The sequence below is a fragment of the Planococcus citri genome, chromosome 3, assembly GCF_950023065.1.
Source record: "Planococcus citri chromosome 3, ihPlaCitr1.1, whole genome shotgun sequence".
In the NCBI taxonomy this organism is placed as follows: domain Eukaryota; kingdom Metazoa; phylum Arthropoda; class Insecta; order Hemiptera; family Pseudococcidae; genus Planococcus; species Planococcus citri.
In genome coordinates, this window is record NC_088679.1 from 24,620,911 (window position 1) to 24,634,040 (window position 13,130).

General features: G+C 32.9%; 2 protein-coding genes across 2 annotated transcripts; both read left to right on the plus strand.

The window, feature by feature from the left end:
- Positions 1–61: 61 nt before the first annotated feature.
- LOC135840261 (uncharacterized) lies at positions 62–9,112 on the plus strand. Its single transcript, XM_065356696.1, has 6 exons — positions 62–345; positions 1,515–1,624; positions 2,002–2,143; positions 7,569–7,678; positions 8,019–8,160; positions 8,723–9,112. Exons 1-6 carry the CDS (start codon positions 300–302, stop codon positions 8,728–8,730), a joined length of 558 nt encoding a protein of 185 aa, XP_065212768.1. The 5' UTR covers positions 62–299; the 3' UTR covers positions 8,731–9,112.
- Positions 9,113–11,375: 2,263 nt separating this feature from the next.
- LOC135841731 (ephrin type-A receptor 4a-like) lies at positions 11,376–12,808 on the plus strand. Its single transcript, XM_065358872.1, has 3 exons — positions 11,376–11,519; positions 11,631–11,848; positions 11,937–12,808. Exons 1-3 carry the CDS (start codon positions 11,382–11,384, stop codon positions 11,965–11,967), a joined length of 387 nt encoding a protein of 128 aa, XP_065214944.1. The 5' UTR covers positions 11,376–11,381; the 3' UTR covers positions 11,968–12,808.
- The last annotated feature ends 322 nt before the right edge of the window (positions 12,809–13,130 follow it).

A 13,130-nucleotide genomic window follows, 5' to 3' on the forward strand; every position in this document is an offset into this window, starting at 1 on the left:
TAATTAGCAACATGCTGGTTCTCCTGGAAAATGTGTGTAGGTATATTTTTATTTTCATTTTCAGGTTTACTCCTACTTTATGAGTAAATGAGAAGAACAGTTCTCATTCTGTGAGTTGATGTGTTTGTTAAAAGTGGTGATTTTGCTCTTTACAAATATCTCGGAGTTCATAAGCTCTTGACATTCGCTCGTATCACATATTGTATTCAGCTTTCTTGATTTTTCCCCCAATTTTAATTCACCAAAGTTCTTACGAAATTTTACTCGTATTTGAGTTTTAAATCAGAATAATTGCATTCATGAATGTGTTGCTGGTGTTATCAATGTTTGCAGCCTCATCGTGGGGTAAGTAGTTACTTGGATTTTTTTTAAATCTTCAAGTCCATTTTGAAGTTACTCGTAGTAGTTGAATAAACAAGCAAAGACTGGTTAATTCGAAACAATTTAGATACGAAGTGAATTCGAAAAATTTTATTGGAGTGGTTAAAAAATCACGAGTTCTTGAATTTGTTGAAAATTTTCCGAATCTGCCAAAGAATACGCGTGAGGTATAAAATATTACTTAGTTGACTGGTGATAAATTTCAATACTTAAAAATGAGACAAAAAGTCGTCAGAATTTTTTCTAACATTTCAACTTTTTCGGTACATTATGGATACAGGCATCTTCTTTACGTCTCCTCCCGTTTCAGAATTCAATTCATTTTCAATTACTTATGTACATACTTGACTTGATAAATGAAGAACAAAGCACTATCATGTTTATGAAATTATCCATCACTGATCAGGTGCTAGCGTAAGCGTTTGTTCAAGAAACAAAACGACGACGTATTTTATTATGTACACTAAATTTGATAGTGAAATATGGTTCGCGAAAAGAATCGAAAAGCAAAATCAATTAATAGGCACAATGAAGTATATAATTTGACTGAATTAACGATGTTGAGTAGCACATTATACTACAGGTGACATCGAACAGCAGGTAGGAAGCGCTCGTTTACATGAGATGCATTAGGGATTCTAAGAAAATTGTGAAGATGAATTAAGGAAATCAGCGCCTATTTTTATTTTACTTGGCATTAGACCACACAAATTCTCACTGATTCCAGATTGCTGAGTTCGAGTATTATTTACTTGGGTATTACTTTTGGAGGGTAAGGGATAAAATTATGGTAACTTCAAAACTCGAAAGAAAATAAGTGAAACCGTAGGACGAACTTGATTTTCGATTCGAGTAGTGAATTTTGACGTTAATAGTTTTGCATAACCGATTTGCCGTGAATACGACGATATCTATCTAACGTTTAGGTTGGTCGGTATATAAATAGTTTACCATTCCGAACAACAATTACCTAAATTCGAGTCCACAAATTTCAATTTTTTTTTTTTTACAAATTCCATTATTTTGGTGATTTGAAGTGATCGAAGTCATTTCCGTCTTAGCAGTTCAGCGTGTTAAGGAATAAATTCGAATAGATAATTTTTCTATGCTCACCAACTGATTACATTTTACAGGTTTGAAATTTTCTTTCACAAATAATACTGAGTTGGAAATTTTTCGACGTCAAACATTGATAATGAATTGTTCGAGCGACGAAGAAATAGAATGGCTTATTCCAGACGATGTGAGTATTTCTGCTTATCTAACTAGTTTTTACTTTGAAATGCGAGAAACAATATTACAAAATAGTCAATAAAATTTCAATTCATATAAAGGACAGAAATACATGCGACAAGTAACTTCTTCCTGAAAAACTGAAAACGATGATGAAATTTTTCAACGTCTTTATTCGAAATATCGAATACTTATTTAGGTACCTATTAGATACATACATCAATTTTCTAATGCTTACATAGGCTATTTTAAACTCTTCTCCTTTGGCTGATTTTTTTTAGTGTTGCTATTTTATTTCCTAAAGGAAAAAGAATAAATCTTGGAGATTTTCAAGCCAAGTGACAGTATGAGTTTGTATTTTAAAATTAATTTTATGAATATTTTCAGAGTAATGCATTGGTAAAAAACGTTTCAAGTTATGAGTCGAGTATTGTAATCAACCAGACCACGAAATGTGATAGTGGAGACTACATATGTAGATCTAAAAACAACGTTAAAGAGTTCGCTCGGATACGCATCCATGTTACAGGTATCTAATGCAATTTTTACCCATACAACTTTAATAATGTCAACAATGCTAGAAATCTTAATGCTCGTGAAAAGTTACGTGTAAATCACTACAGTTGGTAGCACTGTAAATGGTAAAAATAATACCATCACGTAAATCAAAAACGCTCTTAGTTCCATTTTTTTTTTAAATCCAAAATTTCAGAAATTTCTGAACGCGATTGATGAATAAGAATACCTCCATAGATTACTTAATTAGGTATGTAAAAAATAAAAAATGCTTGTAGAAAATCCTGTATGTACATAGGTAATTTACACAATTAAGCATAGGTACGTAACTGCTCGTGTATATTACGTGTAAACCAATACGATTGGTAGCACTGCTTATGGTGAAAAAAATTTCCATCCCTTAAACCAACAACGCGCGGGGGGGTGAACTGGTTCCGTTTTCGCAACAAATTCCAAATCAGGGATACAGGAAACAAATCGATTTCAGTACCTATTTGTCGACTGTTTGATGCTTTGCGATTTTGTTCTTGATTACCTACTTTAACTGTGCTCTCGTGATTTTACGCTTGTCGCATCTTTTTTTCGTGTGTATCAAAAACTGATATTTTTAATGCTTTACGTATTCGATTGCTTTATAATATTGTTCGTTCTTATACTTTTACTTTCGTCGGTTTTTTTTTCGTGTTTTAAAATGTCGAACATAAACTAGATACGCGTTTGTAATTTTACTTTTGTCGTTTTTTGAACTTTTTAAAATCGTGTTTTTAAACTTACGAGTAATAACATCGACAACTGTGCGTTTGTGATCGTGATCGAGGTTCTTTTCGCTCGTTGTTTGTACCTATCTACGATTTCCATCAGAGTTATCTTCAATATGCCATCCTTCATGTTTGCTACGGTTTCCGTTGTAGTTTTGGTGTTTCTTTCTTCATCCTGGGGTAAGTTTAATAGAAATTTCTGTGATGTTCAGAAACTGATTAGTAAAATTGATTTTATACTTTTATTCGCCAACGAAAATCAATCCTTTGAAAAAATGTCCAACACAAAATGAATAAATTAAACTTTTCGTCGCAATTTTGTTTAATTTTATTATTATTGCTGCAACTCCACCAATCAGGTACAAAATCAGTACCGGTATTTGATTTGCATTTATCACGAAAAAATCGTATTTACTGATCATCATTAATTATTCATTCGTGATAAATTGAATTCTGAGGAGATCGTATTTTACAGTCTCACAGACATAAATTCCTACTCTATACTCATGCATCTATGCCTTTCTCAACCACCCGGATTTGATTATCATCTTTCAGAAAGTCTCAAAAGTTCTACATAAAATGATATTTGTCATTTGGAAAAGAAAGCCCCCCACAAATAGGTACCTAGTTCACTACCCGCGTTTTGTAAAAAAAAATTACTCGTAAAATCAGTCTTGGAAATTTCGCCCAATCTGCTATTTTTACATAAGAAAAAATGTAAGACAAAAGGAGAGAACAGGATGCAGGCTTCGAACTTCCTGTATAGTATGGTAATGGAAAGACAAAGCCATAGTTTGGTGATCGTCAGTTGCTATCCCCTTAAAACAGGTATTTACTCGTACTTGAAAACAATAGGAATGCTTTTGGTTTAAGATAAGATGCAGGTGTAGGTACCCTTTTGGGAGTCACGTACGCATATTCGATGTTAGGTATAGAGCGAAAAATTTTCCGTTCAAACCACCCGGATTCCAAGAAATTCTTCTCACATTCCTGATACCTAAATTTTTGTATTAGGTATTTTACGACAGTAACAATGAATTATAGGAAACCAAAGCTATACAGGAAAAAGGCCTGTGACGTTTAACGTAGGATATGGTGTAACCTGTTCGAATACGTAAAACACGATCGATTAATTAATCGACCGATTTAAAATTCAACCTGATTGATATCAATATGTAACCGTTCTGAACAAAACCGACCTCCGATCTGAAAAAATGTTTCCGACTTTTTGCAGGTTTACGATTCTTATTGTTGGCAGCTTAAAATTCATTTTTGTACTTAAAACCTCTCGGAGACTGTAAGATGTCATGTTCGGCTCATAAAAGCTCCACGAGTGCATAATTTTTCTTCAAAGAAGTTCCAAGTTTTTCGCGAATATATTTTGAACTAAGAATCCTACCTATAGAAAAAATAATAGCTTATGACAATTTTCGTTAAAATGATTAATCGATACTTTGAAGTCCAATCTCTCAATTTATTAATAAATAAATGTTAAAAAATTCAATCACGCCTGGAAAAATTATTCATAACTTAGCCAAGTGATCCCTAAGTAACGTTTATGAATGAGAGGTGAAAATATCCGGCCATCCCCTTCCCCTCAAAGATTTACTGATCTTAATACCTTTATTCATTTTAAAAAGGGTGTGGGAGTGGTTCTATTTGTTTTTCATAGGTACAGAGTGGACCACAGCATCACCCCCTCTCCCTCCTGACCCATCACTTTTCAGTTATTTGCCGATATACGTACGTGAGGTGAATTGAAAATGTAGGTACTAAAAAAATGTAAAAATGCCGAATGGAACGTTAATACGAGTTTCAAACACCAATTTTAGCGTATTGTGACTACTTCTCCCCCTTTGTGGATCTTAGCCCCCCAACATAGGTTTTTGACTAGGTAATTGAATATATCGAAAAATATTTACTCTAGCGCAAAAATGGTTAAAATGAATGCTGTGTTCTATATCAAATTTCCCATCAGATGACCCATTGATCAATTTTTCAATCCCAAGGGGGGTGGACCTACCCCTCCTGACCCCTCACCATTCAGTTATTTGCCGATATACGTATAATATGTGAGGTGAATTGAAATGTTCTAAAAAATGTAAAAATCTTGAATGGAATGTTAATACGAGTTTCAAACGCCAATTTAAACGTAGCGAGACCAATTCTCCCCTTTGTGGATCCCAAGTCCCACGTCATTAACAAGATCAAATTGCGTTTGTATGTGTTTGAGGTGATTGGCCTGTTTTTGTGGTACCTATACTTTTTGAAAAACCTAGATTTATCGTCGAAATATGACTGGAAGCTTCAGGATGACTTGAAACCACTTCTATAATTGACTCGTACTTATGTTGAAATCAGAAACACTTTGAAATGGTAATTTCCAGAATGTATCAGCCGTCAAATAGTAATAAGGTCTCAAACTTTGGAAAATTTGCGCAAAAATGATCAAAGAATGCGATTGGAATGCAACTTTATAAATTGTCTGTAACTCTACTGAGAATTTTTGGGAATTTTTTAAAAATTTTGGGCTCAAAAATACCTTTTTGTATGTACAGATTTGAAATTGCACCCAAAACTTGGAAAGCTCGACTTGTGACCAGATCTCAGATTTGTTGGTACGATTGTGTTTTATGTTCAATTCTGAACCAAAATGGCAATTTTTCGAGAGTCATTACCACTGTTTAGAAGCTTGGATTTTCAAAATTTGTGTGAAATATGCGCAGTGGATGCTCAAAGAATTCATTGCTCGCCGCACCGACCGACTTCGCCCAAAAGTACCATTCATTCTAACACTATGAAAACGCCACCACATCGCACAAGCACAACGAAAATTGGCATTTTGGTTCAAAATTGAACCAGGAACACGACGCTGTACCCCCCAGCTCTCTATCGTCACCCGTTTCCAAATCCAAATTATGAAGTAGGAGGCATTTTTTATTGTTTAAAATTATAATCAAATTTTGAATTTTTTAATGCATCTAATCTATAATTAATCAGTTACCCACTCTCAAATATTTACATTGCCTATTGCGATTAAATTGGAAAATTTATACATGCAGATATTCAATGATTTAGGATCCCCCCTCCTTTAGAGATGCGAAATATGAACGAAGGTTCATCCCACGGCAACGATTCCATGAATTAGAACATAACAATAATTGCAGAATTTTTCCAATTCGACAAATATTGAAGGAGATGCGATGCTTTGTTTTATCGAACTCGTAATTAGATAAAACTTGTCACTTTCATTTTCACATTTATGTAAGTATGTAGTTTGGATTGAAAATTATTTCGTATAAAAATTCAATAAAATTGGTACATTTTTATCCCTAAAAATGTCGAAAAATCCCAAACATTATGAAATCCCTGACAAAAAATTCCCTCAATCTAGGGATAAATCCCTGAGGTTGGCGACACTGATCGAGCTACCGAATAGAGAAAACTTGATTTCAACGGTTGAAATATCTAAAGCGTTATAGAAATATTTATGCTCTCCCCTTGCATCATCCTGACCATTTGTCCATCAATATACAATTACAATCAATCCGAAGCTTTCAATATTTATTTAGTGATACTTAGGTACTTACGAGTATTTGGTTTAAGATTTCTTGAAGAAAAGAGTATATTATTCCCAGCATAAAAAACAAATTCTGAATTCCACAATAGCAAAAATTCTGTAGTTTCTAAATAAAAAAAATTACTAGAATGAAAAATCGTATTTTGAAATTTTTAAGTAGCTAAATAAATTAAATGCATTTAAACTTATTCAAACTCGATCGAGTGACTTTTAGCATTAATGCCAGCTTTGAACTAATTTGTTTAGGTACCCTTCTGTTTTTTTTCTTCAAAAATTTCAAGTTCTGATTTTTTTGCTGCCATGATTGGTCTCCTTCTTCCTTTCAACCGACCTTGAAACAATGTTTCCTCCTCACGCTCAATTCTAGTTTTCAGAGAACTTATGATCGAGATGGGTATTTTATTTTCTACTGAGCATGAGTATTTTCATTACAATTTTAGATGAAACCGCGAAACTCTTGTAAAAGCCTTAAGAGCAAGATAAATCGAACACATCAAACCCCTCTCCCCCCTCCCCAAAAAAATAATGTCACCCGAATATTTCTTAACTTCTTTATGGTGCATTTTTTATGTTTTCATGTTGTTTTTTGTATGAACATTTAATTTTCAGCAGTATAGGTACTTATTCTGGCAAGTTTGGCTTTGTTCAGATAGCGATATATGTATTATTTATGTATCTTGAAAGTTATTCTTTACATTCAACGATAATGCAAATAGGTATTCGTTATAAACTTATAATGTGATACGTTTGGAGTTCGTTAATTTGTGAATAATTCGATTTATAATAATGCATGCATGAAGAAAATTCACATTCAAAAGACTGATGGTAGTGATGGTAATACGAGTATAAAGTCATCACTACGCTCCATTCGTCATCGTCATGCAATTTGACAGCAGAATTTTTTTTGAGAATATCTTTGAAAAGACAGAAACTTTTTTGAATTCTTGTTGAAATTCTGATATTTTTCTATCTTGATACATGGTACTACTTTTAGTAAATGTACATATTGATATGCAATTGTTGTCTTTTAACAATAGGCCAGCTTTAATGGAGGTACCTAAATTTTATGAGAAATGATTACCTGCATGTTTGTTTTACAGGATTGAAATACTCTTTCAAGAACGGGACCGAATTAGGTGTCCAGTTGGGTCAAAAATTTAATTTCAGCTGCTCAGCCGAGGGAGGAGTGAAGTGGAGCATTCCACGTAGAGTAAGTATCCCTTTTTCACTCATTGCCGAAGTGCGTAGATACGTAAGAATTACTTACCCAAGGCTACGGACACCAAAATGAAGAAATCTGGGAGACATTTCGTTCATGGCCATTTTTTTTGTTCAAGTTTTTGTACAAATGAATGAAATAAGTATCTACCTGAATCAAAGAAAATTAAATATTCGACAAATGCATTTAATCTGTTCAAAAATTTAAAAATAAATTGATAATAATTCTGGAGTTGAGTGATGAGCCTGATGACTTTACGAATGAATGTAATAATTGGCACGATAGTGCAAAACATGATTTTCAGTTGTTTTTCTTCTTCGCTATTTTTCAGAGTTCGGCGTCAATTAATACCATCTCGGTATACGAAGAGAGTGTCGTGTCCAACGGAACAACTTCATTGGATACTGGCGATTACGAATGCAGTTCAAAAACTAACCCGAATGAATTCGCTTGGTTACACCTCAACCTTGAAGGTAATGCACTTTTTCCAATAGTACATATAGGTACTTAATAAAAATAATCGTAAAACGTAATACAGAAAGTGATCATGTTGAGTTTATTTGATTTTGTGGATTGTTTTTTTCTATTTATTTTTTTGAATACCTGCAATTTTTCAGCGAAAAAAATTGTTTTGATTATGATTAGTGCCTAATAGGTATTAATGAAAATTTATATTTTATTGCTTTTTAGAATAATCGATTATTTTTTTTCGTAGGCTTATTTATCATTTTGTTATGCGCTTTCAGTTTTTTTTTTAGAAAGTAACTTTAGTAATTTTATACCCATAAAAAAAATGTATTCAAATATTTCTGCAATGATTTTCAATAATTTCTTATAAATTGCCTTCATACAGTAAAAAAATGCACTGCATGATGCATAAATACATAGGTACCTTGATAATTTACTCAAAGCGTGATGGGCGTACAATTACATTTTGTGCATGTTCTTTGCATATTGTTCAAGTATAATTGAATTTTATGCATGACTTAATTACTATAACAAAGTGTTTCTTTATAATGTTTTTTTAATTTTCAGATCTTTAGACATCTAACATTCTATTGATTTAGGAATTTCAGACCTATGAAATGTAGATAGGTACTTGACGAAAGTAGTGGATTTTCATTATTTGCTTCGAATACATATTTACTTCAAATTAATCATCCATATGTTTTTGGATACTCAGATATAATAGATTAAGTTGTGTGGGTAAATCGATTTTAAACAATGTTTCTTTAAAAAATTAGGTTTCTGTTTAGTATACCTACTTGAAGATCTCAGCAAATGTACGCTAGATATGTATAATGAATACTTTAATTATAGTTTTAACCTATACTAGGTACCTTACAATATTGTAACTTGTCCCTTTATTTACCTTACGTATAATTCTCATTGTACATAATTATGTTTATTTAATTACACAGATTAAATCTATGTTTTTCTTCTTTTACGTTATGATAATCGAAATATGAAAAAAAATATTATCCTTTGGTTTGAGCCATATTTTAAAAAATTTTGTTCAAATGGTTGTAGTACTTACGAGTACACTTTGAAAGCGCCAAGGTACGTATATTGTGTTCATGTTAATACCTACCTAAAATGGATCAAGATTGTTAAAAGCATAAAATGTACTGCCGACTGGAGGATATTGAGTAAGTAGATATTTGTACCTAATAAATAATTATCTATAATTAAAAATCTAATTAGATCTGCACATTTTATCAGTATTCCATAAACATGATCGATATCATCATGTAGCTTATGCACATTACAAGTAAGTTTAGCAAAAAATCGTTCGAAGTACCTGTATCATAATTATAAGCTCCTACAACTTTTTTTTTGACGAATTTTAATGCATAAATGCGGATTGGAGGAGCTGCAATTACGTATGAGTACTTAAACTGTTATTTAAATGTGCGTATGCCTATACCTACTTAAATTGATAGGCATTTATAAATACCAGTAATTCCTGTACCTACACTTCGTATATATATTCGAAGACATGTTTTATAAGTGCATTTAATCCTCGTAAACTCTTCATTTTTTATTAAACTGAAATTTAACATCAATATGTAAATTTTTGTTCAATTTCAACTTCGAAATATTGTACTAAGGTGCATTGTGCCTGTGCTTTCATCAATAGATGTTTTTAAAATTAAGACGAAATGATTGCGAGTATTTTTCATGTTCTTATGTAGGTATATCTACCTACTCATACCTATTTCAATGAAATCCATATAATTTTATGTACCGAATAAGTGAATATTTGATGATATTACTAAAAATCTATAAGTTTTGTGATGTCGTTTGGACCAAAAAGTGAAAAATGCACTTGAACGTCTGAAATTTTGGTTTGTGAAGTATGTTTGCATATTCTTTTGATTTATCTTTGTCCAGTTCAAAAACCTTTTAGCTTAAAAATTGAAATATCTACCTCCTTTGTTTTGTAGTGAAAAAAATCGCAATATTTTTGTAATTTTTTTTTTTTTTGAACATTCCTTTCTATACCTTTTTTTTCGTTTTTCAGGTAACGCTGGTACTTCGAACTCACACTTTATTGCAGCAACGATAGTTCTTGTCATTGTACTCGGACTTGCATGTGGCGTATACGTAGCTTGGAAGCATTATAAAAAACCAATTCAGCAAGACGAAAGACAGAATGACGAAGGCGCCCTAACTGACCAACGAACACAAGGAGCTGCAGAAAGTCCGGAATCAGACGAATTGGTGTCAGTAATAACTTCTCCAGCTCCTGAAAATCCAGCCAGCCAATCGTTTGTAAAATTATACAGCGATGAAATAAACATCGGAGAATTCGAGATATGTGGAGAAGGTGCTTTTGGAGAAGTGTTAGTTGGTTAGTATTAGCAAAATTACTTCACTTATTACTCTTTGTTATACGGAAATTCTTGGTTGAATAATTCTTACTCTTTATTGCTGTAGGTAAATTAAGAAATCATCGAATTACAAGTGACGTAGTCATAAAACGTCTAAAATATCTGAACAACGTGGAAGATTTAAAGCACGAAGCGGGAATAATGAAAGGCTTGGTGCATCCGAACGTATTACGAATAATTGGATTAATTCATGGTAAATTGAAGTTTTTTTAATTTTTTTTTTTTTAGAGTGAATTTATGATAAATGTATACCTATGAGATGTAATGTTTCATGTAAATTTACCTGTCTTTGTCTTGTACAGAACGTAATGGTAACGCTCTATACGGTGCTATCTTCGAATTCGTCGAACAGGGAGATCTCTACCATATTTTAATTGAAAATACCCCGAAATTATCGCAGGTAAAAAAAATTAATTTAATTTTTAGTATCAACTTATCGGTATTTATCCAATAAATTTCATTTTTACGTTTACTATCAACTACATAATATTGCGTATTTATTTTACAGAAAGACTTACAGATTATTTCCCTTCAGTTCTCCAAGGGTATGGAATACTTAACATCCAGAAGAATTGTTCATCGCGATATCGCATGCCGGAATTGCTTGATCAGTACTGCTCCCTTAACCGCCAAAGTTTCCGATTTTGGGTTAGCAAGGAGAATGGATGTGTATGACGAGTACACGGTAAAATAAAGTACTTCTCTAACAATTTTCCTATAGGTAGTTTGAAAAAACTTAATCATTTTTTTCTTTGTTTCAGATAAATATGGCAATTAACGAGGGCGTGAGAAGGTTGCCTATGCCCCGGATGGCGCCAGAAAGCGTCACTAACTTCAAATTCACGCCAAAAAGCGATGTATGGATGTATGGTGTCATGTTATGGGAAGCGTTCAACAAAGGCGCCCAACCTTATCCACATTTGAAAACTGAAGACGAAGTATGCATATTATATACCTACATAAATTACGAAAGATTGACGTAATCACATCTCTGAGGCAAAAATCCTCGAATGTAATTCAAGTACGCTTAATCAAGTTTCTAATTTCAGTTGCGAGAAATAATTAATGCAGGAGGTGATCTCACGCCACCAGTTGGATGTCCGGATATCATTACTGAAATAATGTTGCTGTGTTGGCGGATCAACCCGGAAGATCGAATAAGCTTTGCTGCAATAATTGAAAAATTGGATCCAGTTGTGCAGAACTTTGATGCCATTACAGAAAATTTGAATCCAGTTGTGCAACCGTCAACATCTGGGTTGCAAAGGTAAAGTAGAAACAGTAATCTGGGAGGGATTGAATTGACGAGCCAGTATCTTTTGTGATTTCTTATGCATTCTTGTCTTATCACTCAGTGCCCCAGAGAACCTGGAAGATGCTGATTGAAAATGCGAGTTCAAGAAATTATACGAAGCGCTCCAACGTCCCTTAGGCTCAAGAAGCCAGAAGAGGCTGCCTTAAAACAGCTCAATAAACTTGAAGCGGTTTTCCAATGCTCGGACCTGAGCTAGTTATAGTTATTCAAACTTAGTCTAAAATTGGGATGCTATTTGTAAAATCTCAATTCTAACCACTTTTATTTTTCATGTACTCGTAATTAGAATTAGTTAGTATTGTATCTACGAATTGTAAGATCCCGCCGAACATTTCGTGTCATTTTACTGTCACCGACTCGCCAAAACATCGTCAATTCTGTGTCAAGGAATTTCAACCAATCAGAAAAGAGGTGGCTCCACCTACTTTCCGGTTTCAGGTTTCGCGAAGATTTGACGCTGTCAATAAGTGGTCAAATTTGCGTCAAATTTGCGTCATGCAATCCATGACACAAAATTGGCAAAAATATGACATGGTATTGACAATTTTTCAAGGACACTGAATTGACAATTAATGTAGTGAAACAACAACAAGTCTTTGACGTGATTTTGACGCTTATGTGACAGTTTAGTGACATATCTTAAAAATTGTCATTTGTTGAGCAATTTTTTGTTTTGTGATAATTTTTGAGTTACAAAACCAATCAATTTTTTTCCAAAATAAGTTTTACAGGTACATATGTACCTGTGTAATTCCGTTTGGAATTTTCTATTTTTGTATCTATGTAATTTTGTTTGAAATTTTTTATTTTTATTTTGGTGATGAATTAATTGAATATTGTATACAATCGGCCAAGGTTTTACCTGGTTGACCCTAATTTTAACTAGATAAGAATTTTTTTTTTGTTAATTAAAATGCGCAATAAACTTCCTTACCCAAGAGAGTTTGGGAGTGAGGATAGTATTTTTGAAAATCGCTTTCAATTTATTACTAGATATAGGTAATGTTGCTCATCATGATTATTGGCATCACTATTTCTTCAATTTTTGGAAAATACGAGTAAGTCTGAGGTTCCTAGAACGATTTGAAATAATTTTTATTATTCTCCATTTCTGTAGTTCAAATTTAATTTCGAAAGATTCGTTAAATATCAAAAAGTACGCTTCAGAGAATGACATTTAGACTGATGAGGTGCTTTTTCAATTTAGCTTTGTCTGGATCGAAAATTTTTCTGG

Coding starts and splice junctions, on each gene's coding strand:
- LOC135840261 (XM_065356696.1), top strand. CDS start 300: ATGAATGTGTTGCTGGTGTTATCAATGTTTGCAGCCTCATCGTGGG. Junction 346..1,514: donor GTTTGCAGCCTCATCGTGGG/GTAAGTAGTTAC, acceptor TACATTTTACAG/GTTTGAAATTTTCTTTCACA. Junction 7,679..8,018: donor AGTGGAGCATTCCACGTAGA/GTAAGTATCCCT, acceptor GCTATTTTTCAG/AGTTCGGCGTCAATTAATAC.
- LOC135841731 (XM_065358872.1), top strand. CDS start 11,382: ATGCCCCGGATGGCGCCAGAAAGCGTCACTAACTTCAAATTCACGCCA. Junction 11,520..11,630: donor ATTTGAAAACTGAAGACGAA/GTATGCATATTA, acceptor TTCTAATTTCAG/TTGCGAGAAATAATTAATGC. Junction 11,849..11,936: donor TCAACATCTGGGTTGCAAAG/GTAAAGTAGAAA, acceptor CTTATCACTCAG/TGCCCCAGAGAACCTGGAAG.